The following is a 20363-nucleotide window of genomic DNA, read 5'->3' as shown; positions in this document are numbered from 1 at the left end:
TGTATTTGTCCACCCCCACCCCTCCACAGCACAGCTATAATGCAGCCCTGTCTGCTCCCTCATCAGTGGTGACGGGTTCATGTTACAGACAGCCCTGCCTTCTCTCTCTGTCTCTTGCAGGGTCCAAGGGTCCGATTGATTACAGCAGCTCTGGCTTCCTTGATAACCGTTTAAGCGCTGTCACCATTCCATTGCTAAAATCCAAAAGTACAATACAATTTATACCCATTCATATTCTCTTTCTCTCTCCTTGCGTCCTGTTAATGGGACTCAACACACAATCTCACCTCTAATAATGTTTGGTGGACAGGAAGGATACATTCATTTTACAAAATAAATTATGCACAGTTCTATACAGTAGATAGTGAGGATAATACACAGGACTTGTTTTCCATGCTGTAAATAATCCAAGAGCTTTTTTTATTTTTATTTTAAATTCAAGTCCTATTTTGAAATAGACATGTTTGTAAAAAAGAATAATATTTAAGAGTAGTGTAATTAGTGTCGATTTTTTTTTTTTTTTTACTTTTATGATGTTTGGAGCTATTCGAATGGTTCTTTGCAATAACTAAAATATTTGTTGTTGATCAGTCAGTGTGCCCCGAGTTAAGGAGCTGCTCTTCAGTTCTACAGTAGTTGCCTGCCATAGACACACTGTATATAACACAGTCTAGGACCAGCTAAGGTGTTTTTATAGAAGCAAGAGCCAGTAGAGGGCCCCAGTGCTAAATAACATAAAGACACTTTGCCAAGGACAGACAACTAAGAACTGAAAGCAGCTGAACACAGATCTCTCTCTCTCCTTTTTTTTTTTTTTTTTTTTTTAAACAGTATCTGATTGATCACAATAACAAGAACCCCTCATGATGATTGCACACACCATAGAAGGGATCGTGGCATTTAAAAGCAACTTACTCTTTAAAAAGGGAATAAAAACTAGCAAGAAGCCTTTTCTATACTAACCGCCAAGCCCTCCCACTGCCTGGCCCTTCACCGGCACTGCTCTCACTCCACCTTACTCCACGCAGCGCTGCAGAAACAAACAGTGCAACCTTTACCCTCCAAACTGTAAACCCAACGACACAAACCACGCTGTTTCACTCCCTCGCGCTCCACAGCTACTGCAATGAAAGCAGCTAGAACAACGACACTGCCACAGTGGGGCAAATAACCCACCAGTTCTAAATATCTTGCATTGTTTGTTGTTCAAACATAGGTCAAGTTCCTTGCCTTTTTTTCTCAGCTTCCACCTTGTTCATACACGTTAATGTTTTTCTTATACAGGTGGGTCTTCAAGGTTTGACCAAAATCCAATTTTTGGCCCCCTGGGCCTACAAAAGACAAGGAAAGGCAGTTGAGGTTTTTGCTGCATTCCTGCAGGCACTGGAAGCACTGCTAGTGCAGGTCCTGGATCACAGCCCGGGAGTAAATCTTGCTCTGCAGAAACACATGCCCGCTGTGCACATTCCAGTCAAAAATGCTGATGGCTGACTTAAAAGAACCTGTATCTGTGTGCTTCTCGGAAGTGGGGTTCAGCATGAGTACTGATGATGGCAGCTGTGTTTACTGTACTCCAAGTTTTTTTAGTCCTCACTTTGTGGCAAAAAAAAAGGTCAAACTTTATTATTCCAGTTTGTTGGTTTTTCTTATGGAGAACTCTCAAAAGGTTCAGTGCTTCATGCTGTAGTTGTTTCTTATACTGTTTTTTTCAAGAAAACACCCAAACTGTTGCAATCAGCTTCAAAAGACCTTCTTGCATACAGCCTGGGATTCACACCTGCCCTGCTACTGCTGGTAGTAACAGGAGGAGTTCAGGCTGATTCCTTCAACCAGTTTTTTTACTGGAATATGGAATATGCCGGCAGGACTCTACAGCATAAATATCACTCTTTATTAATTAGCGGGTGTATTAATTGGTGTCCCTAGTGGTTAAACTAAATGTGAAACATCAGACGTTTAAAAAGAGCTTCATTTGTTTTTATCCATAATGCATACACTTTGTTTGTTTAGTTTGTTTGCTGGCTGCACTACTAAAATGAATCATGTCTTTACTAGAAACAAAACCCTGGTACCAGCCACAGTAAGATCAAAACTAAAGCAGTGGGCTGGACTCGGCATTCCCCTTTGCGCTACTCTGCGGTATGTTAATATTTGCCCTGAGGAAACAAGGTGGGGACATCCCTGCGAGGCCAGGAGGGAAGGAATTTAACCATTTCCAGCCTTAAAGAAAAAATAGGTGGCGAGAACTTTGGGAGTAGTCTTGTAGAGTCTCCAAGAATCTTGTGTGTTTTGGTGCACAGCTTGTTGGATTCTCTTTGGTTCCTGACAGTACTCGCAAACCGTATAATTAGATGTGATTTTAGGTGGTGTAGCTAGATTATGGTTCTATAGAGAGTATGCATGTGTAAATGTTTCTACAGTAAGATCTTATTCTTCATAAAAAAAAGGGAACGCTGGCTACTTTGGAGGTTAAGACAACTGTTGACATGCATGCTGTGTAATTAAATTAGACACTACATATCCTCCAATGAGTTCCTCTTGGCTCTATTCCCTCTGCCGTCAGTCTTAAGGCATTGACAGAGGAGTCAAAATAATCCAGTATTAAATCTCTCAAGAACAAAATAGCCTGCACCCAATCCAATTCCCTTCTGAAAGGAGAGACATGCTCTTCTGTATGGTAGCATGTTTGTTATTTAATGAATTAAATGTAATTCATGCATTGTGTAAAATGTATAATTTTTACATAATAAAGTCTGTGTTGGGTCAGTCTTCATGTCACCTGGCTTACAGCCAATAATATCTATCCTCTAGGGGTTACTCACTGAATATGCTAAGCCTACAGACACATGTAGGGTTGAAATAAACCAGGGCCTACACACCAAGGTTGTTGCCAGGGGCAACCTTACAGAACACCTACAACAGACCTAACCTAGAATGAATGTACAGCTTGTGTATCAGGACATAAGCAGATATTCAACTAGTTCATGTTTCTGTGCCAAAACCGGGACTGAAACACAGCTGTTTTTAACATCAAATTAATAAAACGGCAGTTCAATGCAGTTGGACTCTTTCCCATTATAAATTTAGCCAAAAATGTGAATTTAATCTGCAAAACTGCTTTGCATTCTGGCAGAGCTGCAGCTGTGTCCAGCTTCAGGGTTACAGTTAAAATATTTATAAGTGTTTAAAGCAAACAGGTTATACCATAAAAATAATCCAAGAGTAATTTTTATACAATAGAACCAGATTCGCACTAATCTAGAACTGCCTTACCTAAATTAACGTTAGGTAGTCCAAGACTAGTTCTAATCAGAGTGTGAAACAAGTCGTAAAAGATAAGCAACCTTTTACACAAAAATAAACCGTTTGATCTTTTAAAATGCAGATGCCTTAAATAATCAATTATCAGCAGGGGTCTTTAGATCTCAGAATAACACTGTGCTCTTGCTAATGATATAGATAGGCTCGTCAAATCAAGAAAGCACTGAAAGAGTGCTCAGCGAAGTTCTGCACAGCAGGGGTTAAAGAAGAAATCTTTCAACATGGATTACCCTCGCATCCCTTTAACACTCTGCCGAGTCTCAAACGAGTCTGACACCAGCGCTTCATCACTGCAAGACGGGACAGGCAGAGACGAGTCAACCTCAATAATAAAGCATTGCTGACAATCGCTCCCGGTCAAGTGAGGAATGCTACTGGTCGCGCTAGGATTGGTGAAGCTTGCAGGAGATTTGCCTTCTCTTCAAATATGTGCAAAAGCCCAAACAAAGCAGTGCCACAAATATTATCACCCTTTTATGGATGCAGAATAACCGAGTGAGGAATGTGCTTTTCAGTTCACATGTAATGAATACAAGTAACCCATACCTTAAGCCCTCATAAACAGTAGAACACTAAATTATAACTCGGTAGCATTTTATATTTCCAGTAATAACCAATGATTGTTATAGGTTATTTTTTATTTGTATTACCCTAGTCTAAAAGTATAAATGCATTTTAATTAACACAACCTAGGGTGATTGTCGAGGATAGGTTCTCTTGAGATATAGATGCTAGGCTGTCACGGCTCACTGATTTCTCAATGACAGTGCAGCAAGTCTTATTTAAAACAGGAGACAGTGAGTTAACAGAGACAAAAAGACCTGATGTGGCTGATCCAGTCGAGAACCAGTTTATACTGCACGCCGATGCGTTAATGTGCATTTCCGCCATACTGGAGTATATAATCCTTTTACTTAATTCCCTTCAGCAGCCAGCAGTGAAGACAGCGAAAGCTAAAACCCTCCGAATCATTTCCTTTCAGTGGAAATAAAGGCAGTCGGCTTAAGATTAAAGGATTGAAGTGGATCACATTTAAAAGAACAAACAAACAGATGAAGAAAGAAGCTGCATGACTAACAAAGAATGAAAGAAATACTGTACTGTATGTGTAAAAACGTCTCTATATGAACCAGGCTTCTAATCAAATTGTTTGCCAAAAGAGTAAATTCACCTGACTAACTTAAGTCCTGCATTTCATGTCCCCTGCCTATGTAATGAACAGCAAGGAGTGAAAAGCGACCTATTTCACAAAGGCTCAAGTTTGTGCAATAATCAACACACACTCATTTCCTCTTAAGGGGACTAGTATTTGGTTGTGAAGACAACACAAAACCCTGGAATATGAAGAGAAAAAAAAACAGGGAGAAAGAAAAAAATAATTCTAGTTAAAAAATATGAACTTTTTCAGCAAAAACGCTGCTCAGATTAAAAGCGCACAGATAAAGCGAGCAGCTCAACAGAATTCCCTCTCCTCATGCAAGTTGTTATTCTTCAAAGCTTGGCTCTTGCCTTGTCAGTTAGGAATTTCTAATTAGAGATTGTTTCTATAATTCAGTGACCTATTTTTCATTCTTCTTTTTTCCCCCCTTGACTGTTTTTTCTTTCCAACGTCCTCCTCGGCTAACGGCTATCATTCTGCCGTCGAGCGCTTTGCAAAACGCAGTTCAACACCAGGTACAATCGTATCAGCAGAATCAGTCAGTCTGTTTTGCTGGCTAAATGACATTTGCTTGTTACTGCAATATTTCAGCAATAAAACTAAAACTGCAGCTAACTATATTAGGGCTGTAAGCAATAATGCAGATGGCAAAGGAGACTGTAATAAAAACTAAATGCCTTGCAAACAGAGATCAGATGTATGGTTGGCATACAGTAGCCCCATTATCCTCCATTTCCGTAGGCTACAAACAAATTGTAAAAATCAGCCTGGTTCTCAAATGAACTTTTACATTCAGGCATATCAAACAAAGCAGAGGACGTACAGTACTAGGGTTGGATAAAATTCAAACACCTGCCACAACACTGTCAATGCAGTAAGAAGATTCATTAAACACCTGAGCTTGTTACTTACACTGGCAGCTCAGGCTCATGGAAAAAGACGCATCTGTAACTTGTTTTTATTGCAAAAAAATTATACTAATATAATAAAGTTTTTTGTTTTATTTTTTGCCGCATCTGTGTTAAGCAGCTTTGACAAGGAGCTGCTCTTCAGTCCTAGTTGCCTCCTATAGATATGTAACGTACACTAGAATTAACCAAAGTGCTTTTATATCAGCGAGTGCCAACACCATCTAATGCACAGCAGGGTGCTGTCAGTGAAACTCCCGTTCCAACTGATCTTCTTTGAAAAAAGAGCTTGACTGCATTGTGGAAGTCATCATCAGAGGTGCTGTACTGCAGAGACTGACCACAGTGTATACTCTAGTGAACGCCATTCTGCCCGATAGCTTCTATAAACACTGCAAGAGGCTTGTAAGCATTATTATCTACCCTGCCTTCTTTCCAAGGATATCTTATCTTAGGGTCTGCAGCATCAAGAACTGTATCACCACTCCAGGTCTCCATAAAAACCCTAGCGTGGTCTTCTCATTCAATCCAACAACCCAAATCAGACTGGACCCCATTGACTTGACTGAGCAATGCTGGTCCCCTTTATGCAGTGGATTTGACTTTAATGCTGATATGCAATTTTATTTGGAAATTGCCTGGGTTTTGCTTTGTCATAAAACAGCATACTATCTACAAGGAAGCGCCGGTTTAAACCGAGGTGCATCTTAGAAATCTATATGGAAAAAAATAAAAACAGAAGGGGACCCAGTTATATCCATTAAAAGGTTATCAACATTTCTATGGCAACACAAAAAAAAAAATAACGTTTTAAATTACTGTAGCTGCAGGTTAAATCAATGCTCGCCTACCACTTCATATGTGAATGACACTACAGCAAATAAAGCACACAGAAACGCAGCACGCGTTTGCCGCTGTGCTACCCAGAGGGACCTTTCACTTCAAAATCCTTGCTGCAAGAGCAGTACCAGAGGGGCATGTATTATACATGGAGCGTTGGGCTTCTCTTACAGGAGATGTCATCGTGGGTCAGGGGACAGTGAAGGGAAGCTGTGAGAGACAGCCTACATACAAATTATAACTCATTAGAAATCGCATAAGAGACCCATCAGTGTGGATGGGGGTTTAGTGTTGAATGAGTTGACTAAGGGAATTACAATCAATGCCAGTGTGTATGAGGTGTAAAGGAGTTGGTTGCTGCTTGTTAACAGGGGTTAAATAGTGTGGGTTTACCTCTCCTGGTAATGTATTTAATGTATGACATCTACAGTGCACACAACACAAAATGTACCGTCACCAACTGATTTCTCATCCATCGTTTGTAAGCTAAAATAACTGCAGACCAACAACGTTTGGCTGGGAGGCACATGCAGGTGAATAAATATTTCGCACAGCAATTAAACGAGAATATTCAGGTGTTTTGTTGATCTGTTGCTATTAGGAATTGATGTAAACATTAAGGTAGCTATCAGCTGTCTGTTCCCTAGCTTTCAAATACACCTTATGGCTGCTATGAAGAGCTGTCCATGAAACCAGGTCCTTCAGACAGCAGAATCACTGTATGTCTCTATTTCCAGCTTTGAACAGGAATCTAGCATGACTGAATTAAGACTGGTATTACACGCTGTACTGGGTCTCAATAAAAGGACAGCTTTAATGAGTTTCAAGATTGGTGAGGCAGGTGTTTTTCGTGCAGAGACTATAACAAAAGACAATAATTTGTCACGTCCCTGATCTGGCTTTTCAGAACTTTCATCTATTTTGAAGGCCCTACTAAGGACTACTATGTGATGCTGGATAGTTTTAAGCAATTTATAATCACGCATTAAGCAGGCAAGTATATAAAAAAAAATGTTTTAAAAGGCAATAAGAAAAGCATTCATGTCGCATTGTAGAACAGTTTAAAAAAAATAAAAAAATTCTTTGGTGTGCCATTTTAATTGCTCAATATGAGAACTACTTCCTATTTTGGCATAGGTCCCAAGCTCCTTATCACATACAGTATTGTGTAATGTATTGCTCATTCAGTAGAGCGTTCTTACAATCTCAGAGTATATTCATCTATAAGATTAAAAAATAAAGGAAGTGACAGTACACAATCAGAGCATTAGGGTCCACTAAATGATTCAATAATGATATACCTGAATGCAGTGGTTAGTGCCGAAATGTAAGAATAATTTTTCTGCACTGTATTCGAGATAGCAACAGTGCAGGGTGCTGAGACTACATGTGTACTACAATTGATCCATGGTTATCGATAACTGAATGAGATTTGAAATTCAATTACATTGCACCAATTATTTACGGATCTGTTTTGTAGTCTCATTACAATCACTTATTGTCTGGAGCGGGTATATTATTTCCTAAAGCATCATCATTTGGATGTCATGCTTTAACAGATCATATATGTCTATATCTATCTATACTGTGTGTGTGTGTGTATATATATATATATATATATATATATATATATATATATATATATATATAAACGTATATATATGTGTTGAGGTTGAAGTGAACGATAGATAATCATCGTTTTTCACTCTACAGGCCTGATCTGTAATGCTGTTACACTTTGTTGCTTTCATGAGCAACAATGACAATGCACCAGCAGCAGCAGTAACCTTCCAGGCAGTCGATTTTAACGTATTCACAGTGTCAACTGGACCGGCTTCAGTGATCCGTCTTCCCATTCGTCACTGCTTAAGGCACAGAAAAATATTTGTGTCAGAGGCTTCTCTTTCGACACATTTCTACTACCTCGATAGCCTGGAATTCACATGTGATACTATACTGTACTCAGGACAAGCCAATGACCAGCTTTGCAAAGCCACCACTGCCTCACTCACATGGTGCACGTCTACAGCAGAACTCCATTTAAAATGATGATGTGTACTATAGATCATTTAGACCAGGTAATGCCTGCTGTCTACTGCATTTTGCTTTTTGAGAACCCAGTTTCAAAACATCCGCCATTGGGCTTCATGTCATGTAGCACAAGCTTTCAGTGTTCATTTAACATTGTAATGCTATCAACATCATCCATTTAGTTTGACCCCTCACAGCAATTCTGAATGCAGGTTCATTTGTCTATAATATTAACTGTTGACCCAGTCTCCTATGGTATTAGAGCGTCTTCTTTCGACAAGAGGGCTCTTATACCACAAGATACAGTGTCAACTGTTAATACTTTAATAAGTCATGTTTTAATTTAAAAATACATAAGCAATGCCATTACTCATATTATTCAAATTTTGTCAGTTGGGAGTCTACCATGCACACTTATCAAGAAATTAGACATTTTGAAACTTGGCTTTTTGATTTGCTAGGAATAGCTACACGATTTGTGTGTGTCAATTGAATCACATTGATTTAATTTTTTTGGACCCCTATAGACGTCACGAGAGGGCCGAGGGACGAGACTGGTAACCATGGAGAGCATTATTGCAATGAGGAAGTGCAAGAAAAATGTGAACCTTTGAGGAGATTAGCTTTTCAAAACAGTTCAAAGCACCCCTCCCTCTCCCCTTTTAAACTTTGAAAGCAGGCCTATCATAGATCAATCTATGATATAATAAGAATATATTACTTTATCCACTGAAGCTAAACCAGCACTCCAAAGCAGAATGACTGAATGTGCTTGAATGACCGCTGACATACCAATAGAAACAGTAGTAAACGTGTCTGCATGTGGTTTTGGTTTTTGAAGGCATTCACAACCAAAATGATTGAGACAGGCATGCAGTTGTAAACGCTAGATTGAGTATTTGTATTTTTTTTCCTTCTTTGTTCAAGAATTGCAGTGTACAAGGAATGTGAAGTGTTCCCACAAACGTGAAGCCGCACTGAACATCTCTAAACATTAATATCTTTCCAATGCCAATAATACCTCACTAATGAAGCCGTTTCCCCCACAATAGAACTGAATGGTTTTCCTGTAGCCGACAAACCTTCAAAGTCATTGCAACACTAGATCTTCATTGCATTTGACAGTTGGAAACACAAAATCAGGTTTGTTCGGGTTCTGTTTGCGATTAACAAACTGGAAGCATTCCGCACAGAGCGATAATATACAGTTACTGCAAGGCAAATGGAAGATTGGCAACGCTTTAGATTAAGGATAGCTTATAAATGATTGATAAGAAGGTCTATAAATACATTATTGCTGACCACTCCTTCTGGCTGTATCCAAAAGACACAGACTGCTGGGTCCCTAGACTATGAAAATGCTTGGCATTATCTGGACTGCTGAATTATTAAAGCTGGATTAAAACCTCTGTTTAACCCCCTGTGCAAATGGCTGTCTGCAGTGGAACCACTGAATTGAAATAAAAAAGTCTGCTTTTAAATTCGTTTTTTCCGTCACCAGGAGAGCCACTTAGTGCCACTAAACGTATCTCAGTGGGGGAATCAACAGAAGAATGAATTCCATAAAACAAAGATACACCAAGAACACTCTGTGCGAGTCTTCATGCATTATGCCGCACCAATAAGACTTATTATTCTGGGGCTTCCAAGGTAATGTCTTTGAAAGAATGAAAAGGCAGAAAGGCTTTAAATGGACAAATCATTACGGTGCTTTAACTGGGTGTTAGAAAATGAACACCAGCCACAGCTAATATTTGTTTTTAATTACCAAAGAAATCCTTCAAGAGCCTTCAGATCTCTACAGCACACTGTACATATTTCCCTTATCTAACAGCTTCCATCCCGGCTACTCTGTGGAGGCTGTGTGGTCCAGTGGTTAAAGAAAAAGGCTTATAACCAGGAGGTCCCTGGTTCAAATCCCAGCTCAGCCACTGACTCACTGTGTAACCCTGAGCAAGTCACTTAACCTCCTTGTGCTCCGTCTTTCGGGTGAGATGTAATTTTAAGTGACTCTGCAGCTGATGCATAGTTCACACACCCTAGTCTCTGTAAGTTGCCTTGGATAAAGGCGTCTGCTAAATAAACAAATAATAATAATAATAATAATACTCTGCGTACAGCAGTCCCTTGCTTCTCAACAAGCCCACACAGTGAGAAATCCAATCACATTTGGAATGGGTTTTCGGGGAATGCTGAATGCATAATTTTTTTACTAATTATTATTATTTATTTCTTAGCAGACGCCCTTATCCAGGGCAACTTACAATTGTTACAAGATATTACATAATTTTTTTAACACATTATTTTTTACATACAATTACCCATTTATACAGTTGGGTTTTTACTGGAGCAATCTAGGTAAAGTACCTTGCTCAAGGGTACAGCAGCAGTGTCCCCAAACTGGGATTGAACCCACAACCCTCCGGTCAAGAGTCCAGAGCCCTAACCACTACTCCACACTGCTGCCCAATGGGGGGAGAATGGTAAATTAAAGCCCCACTATGCAGCACGTTATGCACGTTTGTTATTATGCTTTGCTGTTCACAGCACAATATGTTCTGAGGGGTTATACTTTGTATGTTGTGTAACAAGATAAAATGACCATTGCACAGCAAACCATGCAATATATTTTGTATTAAACACAGTTCGACTTATCTTAATTATTGCCTTTGATACAAGCTATAATCATACAAGCCATTTGATACAACAAAGATAATATGCATATGGCTGTATCAGAGAGAGGGCCAGCAGATTTAATAGTTCCGCTTGTCGCATGACTTGAATGGAATGATCAAGTCTGTTCGGTGCCAGACCATTAGGATCGTCCAGACAAGCTCAAACAATCTCAGGAGGTAGGTAGAGACAGACCTAGAGAAAGATGAGCAGTCAATATTGAAGCAACAGAGCCAGTCAGCATGATTGCAAAACATCACAAAAAAAAAAAAAAATCAATGAAAATTATATCTGAAACTACTTTCTATTTAAAAATGTAGACCGTTAGAAAACCAGCACTCATGTTTTGAGAACGAGAGAAAAACAAAGCCAGCCTCCTGCCATAGAAGCCTCATCAGAACACTTTAATTAAAGGGCTGCACTGAAAACAATACAAAGGTGAGCTCATGCAACTTCCCGGCTTTCCTTTTAACCACTGCCAATAACCCTCTACCCCCTGAGACAAGACTTGCTGCTTTTATCCACTGCACATAGCATGCAATCTATACAGCTACTGTTTTCTTCATTCACTGTACGAGATCTTGATCTGTAGACCGAGTATAACCCTTAAAAGGGCAAACAACCACGATTATATACTTATTTGAAAGTGATTTGACAGTCCATTTCTGAAAATCAAGACACAGGTTGTGAAAAACACCAATACTGGCTATTAAAAGCAATAGATCGCTCATGCCAATTAGAAACCTCAGAACTTTAATCGACCAATCAGAAAGCTCCATTGCAGGGTACTACCACACGGCAGATGACCGGGCATTAGCTGTACAGTCTCTAATACCAAGCCAATTCGGTTTCTAAAATATCAACATTGTAAAAAGGCTTAAAAATAAATAAATAAATAAATAAAAACAAAAAGACTTCCTGCTTCTTGTAAAGTGTCTGTATTTTATGTTTAATGTACAAACAATGCTATTGCACACGTCACACTTTTAACTTGGATTTTAAACATTCTTCCTGCCGTCGTTCGCAGGGAGACCAATGTGCACGTAATATAACCCAGACGGTCAAAGGAGCAGCCAGGAAAACAAAACACTTGACACAAAATACAGAGAGATCGGGGGCCCCAGCCGGCACACTTGAAACAACATAGAATTATATCTGCTGCTGAAGTAAAGTAGAATTGTTTCACAAGGGACAAGACGTAATGTCTTGATGGATGCAGTTCAAAGAGAGAGAGAGAGAGAGAGAGAGAGAGAGAGGGAGGCAGAGAGGCACAGAGAGAGAGGCAGAGAGAGAGAGAGAGAGAGAGAGAGAGAGAGAGAGAGAGAGAGAGAGAGAGAGAGAGAGAGAGGCAGAGAGGCACAGAGAGATAGAGAGAGAGGGAGAGAGAGGGAGGCAGAGAGGCACAGAGAGAGAGAGAGAGAGAGAGAGAGAGAGAGAGAGAGAGAGAGAGAGAGAGAGAGAGAGAGAGAGAGAGCATTGAAACAGGAGTATGTTACCAACTAGAAGCAGGGTTCTTTCACCAGCAAGTCACTAATGGTTTTTATTGAGCCTTACCTCTTGTTGGACACCGTCTTCCACACTGCCCTGTCCATTCTGTAAAGAGAAAGGAACAGGCTTTAGGATACACACCCACCCACCCACACAAAGCCTGTGCAATGGGCAAACCGGTAAAGGAAAGGTATGTGTTAGAGAAGCACAGGAGCAAACACTTGCCAAAACTTTGTAAATGCACATTTACCCCTGTAGAGTGGGAGGGGGTAAAAAGTTTTTATTATGAAATATGTTAAAAGAAACTGTATGGGACACTGGACCGTTCAACTGTCTGTGAACAATAATATCGGGGCCCTCCTGTGGAACAACCACCCCCCCAATTAAAAAGTGACTTTGATAGACATGCATACACAGCTACTGTTCAGATCTTTGAAGTACAACGAAAGTGGAACAATAGCATCAGATGAACATGGATATAAAACAGAGTAGCTGTATACAGTACACCAGGTCAGTTCTGCAGCTGAAATATGGAAACTGAAGGAAAGGAGAGCTCCTCTTGCAGGTCAGGTCATATGATCCTATTAAAAGGTTGGATCATTCAAGAAAAAGAAAAAACAAAAAAGAAAATGTTTCATCTGTGCCAAAACACATGGGGGGGGGGGGCTGGGGGGGTATGATGTAACCAGGCCATAGAACGTACATCATCATGTAAAGAGAAGCCAAGGACAGCAACACCCCAAATGGTGCCATTATCTTTATGAAGGTTCAACTCTTAACGAGCTGCATCCATCTGTTTCTTCTTTCATTAGAAAAAGACATTAACACAATCAGTGTGTTAACTTTAGATTGGACACCTTTTACAGGCTCTCTTTGGAGGTCTAAACTCAGGCAGTTTAGCTTTCAAGATCAAAATTCAAGGTGATATGACTTCAGGCCAGTGCACTGTACTGCATACAGTACCGACACACCTCTATGTATTAGAGTAGCACGCAATAAATGCTGATTTCGATTGAATGCTTCAACACTGCGGTAGAAATAGCAATCCTAATCAGATTCAGAACTGGAGATAATATGTGCTGAAAGAAGACCGTCTTCAAGTACTGAGCTGTTGAAACTGATCTGGTGAGAGAACGGCAAAACATAACACCCAGTCCTGTGTGAAAACTGTTACATCAAAAGATATGGATTAACTGACAAGGTATCTGTACTTTCAAATCATTATGATCAAGATGTTCCTTTACTATACATCATTTATGGCTCAATTTATTTTGTGGACCAATTACTAAATTGTGTACTGTCACTGCAATTCAAAGGTTTTGTTTTACTAGTAACAGCACAATCCGACTGCTAAGTTTATCGATTTGGCATCTTAAGCTGGGTGTCAGTGCCTGTGCGGCACAGCATGTACGCTCGTGGGATCTTTACAATGGCGCCTAAAGCCATCCTAACCGTTTAAATGCCCTGTTGCTTTATCAAGGTGTGGAAACATTTCCAGTTGCGCCAACGTGGCCTAGTTCCCGTTTATCTTCCCTTCCCCACAGAACACGGATTAGAAAAACAAATTACTGACGGGATAAAAGCGATCTACAGCACAGCACTAATTTGAATTTCACAGATCAGTTTATTCAGTTGGGGATATTTAATTAACTGAACGACTGTAATCTACTTAGACAGAACTTCTTTTCCTCTACAGTTATTTTTTGGAGGGTGGGGGTTGTTTTGAAGCCGCTCTAAGCACACTGTAGGAATAACTTACTGACTGAGATACAACCTGAAAAGGACGTACTTTACACATTTATGTTATATGTATGTTTTTTATTTTATTTTATTCACCCCCTTTTTCTCCCCAATACCACCGCCAAGCCAATTCTCTCTTTATATCCAGGAGCTCAACAGCGGATGTCAGCAAACCACTGACCCCTGGGAGGTCAAGTTCAGCCTTGCAAGATTCCGCTGAAGCTCATTGGACCAGCTGGGGCCACAGTAGCACAAGTCTGGGCTCCATTGGAAAGTGAACATTTCCTATATCTGATTTTACATGACAAGCATACAAGCATGTCAGAGATTAGTTTGATAATACAGCTCATGTCAATACGCTTGGTACAACCAAGACAGAATGGAATGATACAATCGAACACTGCGTTTTATTTGAGGTTTGCGAGCAGTATATCATTTGTTAGGTCTAAATTAAACACTGCTGAGCTGCTTCACCTCCCTGCTACAGTGCCTACAGCAAAGGACAGATTTAATACCTAGGAGCCATTTTAATATCCCTCTCCAAAGAGTTTAACATAGACAAAGATTTTAGTCGAGACTTGAGAGCATCTAAAAGGCGGATAATGAACCCTGTGGATGCAATTAACACAAATTCTAGTTAATTGAGGAAATAACTACAATTGAGGGGAAGAGAAAAGTATATATATGCACATATTATAGGGCAAAAAATTAATTTAGGAAAATGCCATGTGCAGACTGGATTCAATGAGCCGAGCAAAACAGCCTTTTACGTGATAAACTGTACTCAGCAGAACTGTGCCTAAGGCACATGAGATGATTTGTAATATTAATATATAATGTATGTAATATTAATATTACAAAGTCACATACAGATTTCCAATGCCATAATGAAACCTCAACATTGCAATAACATCTGTTGGCCCAATTGTGGATTTCTCCCCCATAGGAGCAAAGTGACACACCTTTAATATCTACATTTTGCTAAGATTTCATTTTGCACTTGTTAAATATCTCAATTGTTGATTCAGTTGAGATCGTTATTTGCTATGCTTAATGTTCAAATATTTACTCTGAAAAGGCTCCTCATTGCTGATTATCTGACGAGATGGGGAAGCATATAAGCACAACACTGCGCCATGTACTGAAGTACGTGCAACACTGATATGTGTCCCCTCCTTACTTCAGGAAATGTGTTGAGTTCCTTCAGTAGCAATCTGTGCTACAATAGTGTGCAAGAATGGCACATACTAATCTAAGCAGAAACAGGAAAAATCAATATGAAATATAGATAAAGTATCGCTTTAAGTTACACCCAAAATAAAGACTAGAGTAAGCAATGTATTACATTGCTCTGACCACTTTACCATATCCTTCCTGCATGAGATAAACAAAACGAATGCTCAGCTCTTTAGAAGGACGATGGTGGGGTTGTAAGTATTCTAACCACAGTGCCTGACGACTGCACTAGGCAGCTTAGGTTTTCTAGAACACCATGCTTACTGAAAATTATTATTATTATTATTTATTTCTTAGCAGACGCCCTTATCCAGGGCAACTTACAATTGTTACAACATATCACATTATACATTATTTCACATTTTACAGATATCACATTATTTTTACATACAATTACCCATTTATACAGTTGGGTTATTACTGGAGCAATCTAGGTAAAGTACCTTGCCCAAGGGTACAACAGCAGTGTCCCCCACTGGGGATTGAACCCACAACCCTCCGGTCAAGAGTCCAGAGTCCTAACCACTACTCCACACTGCTGCCCATGATGCAGCTCAACTGTCTGGGCAGACTCTTCGGGGGGGTGGGGGGTACTTAAGAGTATTTTATAAACAGAATTAAAAAATGCATCAGCAAATAAATAGTTTCTTTGTTATAAGCAAGATCATTATTGAAGATCGCAACACCAGCAAACATTTTCAGGTACTGCTTGGGAAAGACCCAGGACTGGGGAGTTCAGGTCAGAACTGAGCTACACTCGCAGAGCTGTGTAAGGATTGTCCCTGGCTATAGCCAGCGTTTCCCCTCTCCTTTAAGGAGCACTAAACGCACACATTTAAATAAATAAATAAACAGCAAGACTGGGAAGGCTGCATTTGAAAAAAGTCATTAAAAAAAGCCATTTGTACTGCTGTTATCAAAAGAAGTGACAATTACACAGGAAAGTGTTTCATTACCGCTACCTGGATTCTAGACATTGTCAGCAGCAATGGCAATTTCCAGCATGTACGCGATACAACATTTCTGTAATTGGCCATTTCACTTGTGCATAGAATACGTGCCTGTAGCTTAATGAAGTCAACTTCTTCAGCTCTGTGTGGCTAAAAGGTTGAGCACGTGTTTCAGGATTCAAGTTAAATGTTATCCTAGAATATGATACCTTGCATTAATATTACTATATTCTATAGTTTATCCCTGGCTGCGCATAAACAGTGCAAGTAATTCTGAGAATGATTTCCATCTGGTTTTTTGGAAGTACTGTAAACGTACAGCATGCAAGCTGGACATGGTCTGGAATATAATATTTTTTCAGCAGCATGCTGCTGAATACAAACGTTACACATGTCTACCTACAGCACAATATATCCTTAATGGAGTGAATGGCTATGCTTCATGTAAAAGTATTAGAAACCTTTATATCCAAGCAGAGACAGGTCCATACAGCACAGAGATTCCCAGCAGTGTCAGGGTTTAGCAGTCAGAAAGGGTCCCTTTTCTTCAAGAGGTTAAAAGGGAGGGACACCTTTTAAGTGTTGCACCATTGCACTGTGTGTAGACGCCCATTTATCCCGTGAAAGCAATAGCTTTGATTAGAAGACAGTTGTAGTTTAGACATCTTTCTGCATTAAACACACAATACGATTTTCAGGTATTGAACACACCCAGTTGGCTGTCATTGATCAAACTGACTCAAACTGACTTGCAGTGGGAGTGACTCGCCAGAAAATAACCTGGCAGAGAGACAAATTACCAGCAAGCCTGCCAATAAATATTACTGTCCAATAAACTCCTGGATACTGAATGAACTTTGATCATTCTAATCTCTGCAGCATTCACTCACCACCACCCACAGTATCGCCTTGCAGTGTACCGGTCCCTATGCAGATCTCCACCAGATTACTCAAATCAATTCGGATCATTTCAGAGATCTCCAAGCATTCACGGTTTCCATGCCAACGTGGACACCAGAAGCGAGGATGTCACAGTTTTGTGGCCTTTCAACAGCCAAGTTCAGCCATACTGGAGACCACCTTTCTCCAAGACAGGGATGGAAATGAGGCTCCCATTGCACAGCATGTTCATCCATACCTGGTTTTACTACTGTAAGTTTAATAAGACACACCTGAGCTTGTTACCTGCACACTGTGTAAGCTCACAGAAAAACTTAGAATGGGTGAAGCTGTTTATGGAATAGGAGTCTTATTTCCATCACCAACAGTGGGCTATGATTTTGATAACGGCAAACCAACAGAAAACTTAAGTGCTGTACCATAAACTGCATTATAAACAATGGTCTGTTTTTACATCTCATTTAATGTTGCAAACTTTCAAAAGTGCTTACAGCCACACATGGTCAGGAAACTGAAACACTGCGATAGGATTGTTCTTCAAAAGTAAGATATTACCCTAAACGCAAGTCTCGACTAAAACAATATGTAAATATGTAATGTGCTCATGCCAAACAACTGTAAAAAAATCGAACCAGCTCTTTACTGTGATTTTAAACAGACCGTCATAATTAATCTTTGCAGAGGCTACCACTATATATTTGCCATTTCACAAGAGCAAACATGTGAGTCACCATTTGTTTTTGAACTACAATTTCAATTAATTTTATTTCTATAGGCCCTTTCATACCACAGTATCTCAAAACAATGCACATGTCGGTTAAACAGACCAAATGCATGCAGTATCAAAAAAGAAGGAGATACAGTAAACTATACTAACTACCTACATTGCTTGCAGCCCTACAAGAAATCCTCAACATATATAGTCGCTGTTCAGTTTGGGCTTACCTGGGGAAAAGACCACACACATCTTTCATTTTTGCAACTTTTTCCTTTTTACTCATACTTGTAGCTTTACTGCAGGTAAACAAGTCACACAGCAAGTTGTGTATTGCAAAATGATTCTGACTCAAACATAATTGTTTCTGCTTTGTTTATTTCTGTTTTTAGACATTGTGCTTTATCGGTCGTTCATATTAATTTATTGTTTTTATTTCAATTTTTTGTTATTATTGATATCATTATTACTATATTTACTTTTGTATATTCTTACTGTTTGATACTACATGCTTTTGGTCCGTTTAACCGATATGTAAAGCGCTTTGAGATACTGTGGTTATGAGGCGCTGTATAAATAAATGTAAATGACAGTTCAAAAACACATGCCATGTTTTCTCTTGTGAAATGCCAAATATATTTTTTATAGATGGGAACTTAGTAGTAGAGACTTGCATTTAATATCTTACTTCTGAAATCATATCACAATGTTACAATTATCTGACAAGGAGCGACTGTACGCGCTTTTGAAAGGCACGTTTGTAACATGTTAGGAGATGTAAAAGACCCCTCCGGTACATTCAGAAGGCACATTCCTAACATATGTATAATGCACAATGCTTTTCTTTCGCTCAGTACAGTGTGTATGGTAGTATACTGCAGACTGAAACAGTTCCAGTCTTCAATTCCAATCGCACACTCATAACTGCATTTCTCCAGGTGTTTAAAATAAATAATTAAATAAAGGTCCCCACTGAGTTCGTTAAAACTACACAATATGTGGTTTCTGGTATAGCTTTGTTGCGCAAGCTATACTAGAAACCACATATTGTCCCCCCTCCTCACCCGGCAGACTACAGCCAAACACACACTGCCAAATGGACTTTCGGTTTAGGATTCAACAAAATACACTTCGCAAAATGTTTATGCCGTGTGTGGCTCTGCCATTGCACATGTAGCTTACCTGTATCCAGGTGACCATTCCAATAAGCGTGCTACATTTTAAACGTATTTAAAAATAATAATAATAATAATAATAATACAAAAATGATTTAGCGTATGTGTGACCTGTATTTTGCCTTACCTCAGTTTCCAGATGGATGAGCTCCATTTTGGGCCAGGGGTCTGCTAGCTGTGCAAGAGGCATCTTGAGCGGTATCTACAGCTAGGATCACGGAAACGTCTGCAATCGAGCGAGATTTCCAGCTGCCCAAACAACGATACCTTACAGCTTGTACGAGGAGGTGCCCTTCGGATCCTGCAACCGTGATGGTCGCAAACCCACAATTCAGTCGTTTACAAATAATAATAATAATAATAATAATAATAATAATAATAATAATCCCTGTGTATGAACGACGCTGGCGTCTCCCCCTTTAACTCAGCGATGCTCTGGCAAATTCACCCGTGTAACCTCGCTGCTTATCCCGCACTTTCCCCGCTTTAGGTTGCCTCTCCCTTGCAGGTACAGGCAGGTTTTTTTTTTTAACTGATTGCACAGCACATGCACTGATAAGAAACTCTCTACCTTAAATCCCTAGCTAGCCTTTTCTTCTTAAATTCTTAACCCACTGTCCGCAGAATTTCCCTGCAATACGCGACTCCCCACAGACTAGTGCGTTCTGTATCCTAACCAAGCTTATTCATCGGGGTTCTGCTTCCAACCCAGTCCCCCCGTGCCGCCTAAAAGCGTCTCTCCGTGGCGCTCCGAACTGCATTCAGCAGCAAGTAGTGACAGACCCGTGCACCGCTAAACCCAGCCCCCTTGATGTAACGCTGTGCCGCCAAGGTCGCCCTCTTCAGGAGAAACTGCAAACCTTTTCTGGTCTGCTGGATACATTACTTTGAAAAAGGTTTTTTAAATTCAATTATCTACCTTGAATTGGTTTATTACCACAATTAGCACAGTGGTACAATCAACAACTGACTATGAGTGCGTATTACCAGTCTGCAATTGAAAAGATACATTCACAAAAACAACCTATATGTTCAATGCCGATGCATCACAACTCCGATGGAGTCCATGATAGCACAAAGGCAGCTACAATGCTTTGAGCTATTAGTAAAATGGTATTTTGACACGCCAATGGTTTGAAATGCTATTAAACCAATACATACTGGTAACCAATTGCAGTAACAGTGTGCTGGCATATTAATACTGTGGCCAGCTAATCTTACTGCTAG

At 39.8% G+C, this 20363-nt stretch overlaps 1 protein-coding gene across 3 annotated transcripts in view; it reads right to left on the bottom strand.

Moving 5' to 3' along the window:
* The window catches only part of LOC117414028 (ribosomal protein S6 kinase alpha-1-like), a 54802-nt gene extending 34789 nt beyond the window's left edge, over nucleotides 1-20013 (bottom strand). Inside the window, exons 1-2 of one of the 3 annotated variants that reach the window (XM_058999362.1) lie at nucleotides 19264-20013; nucleotides 12487-12525 (exon numbers count right to left, since the gene is read on the bottom strand). In XM_058999362.1, the coding sequence (XP_058855345.1) occupies nucleotides 12487-12525; nucleotides 19264-19326 (102 nt within the window). In that variant the 5' untranslated portion in view covers nucleotides 19327-20013. The remainder of the gene's footprint in view (nucleotides 1-12486; nucleotides 12526-19263) is intronic. The other 2 variants (XM_058999363.1, XM_058999365.1) reach the window with 2 other exon arrangements.
* Nucleotides 20014-20363: the final 350 nt, after the last annotated feature.

This window comes from Acipenser ruthenus, chromosome 25, assembly GCF_902713425.1.
Source record: "Acipenser ruthenus chromosome 25, fAciRut3.2 maternal haplotype, whole genome shotgun sequence".
In the NCBI taxonomy this organism is placed as follows: domain Eukaryota; kingdom Metazoa; phylum Chordata; class Actinopteri; order Acipenseriformes; family Acipenseridae; genus Acipenser; species Acipenser ruthenus.
The sequence above is the reverse complement of the archived record's forward strand: the minus strand, read 5'-3'. Positions and strand labels throughout refer to the sequence as shown.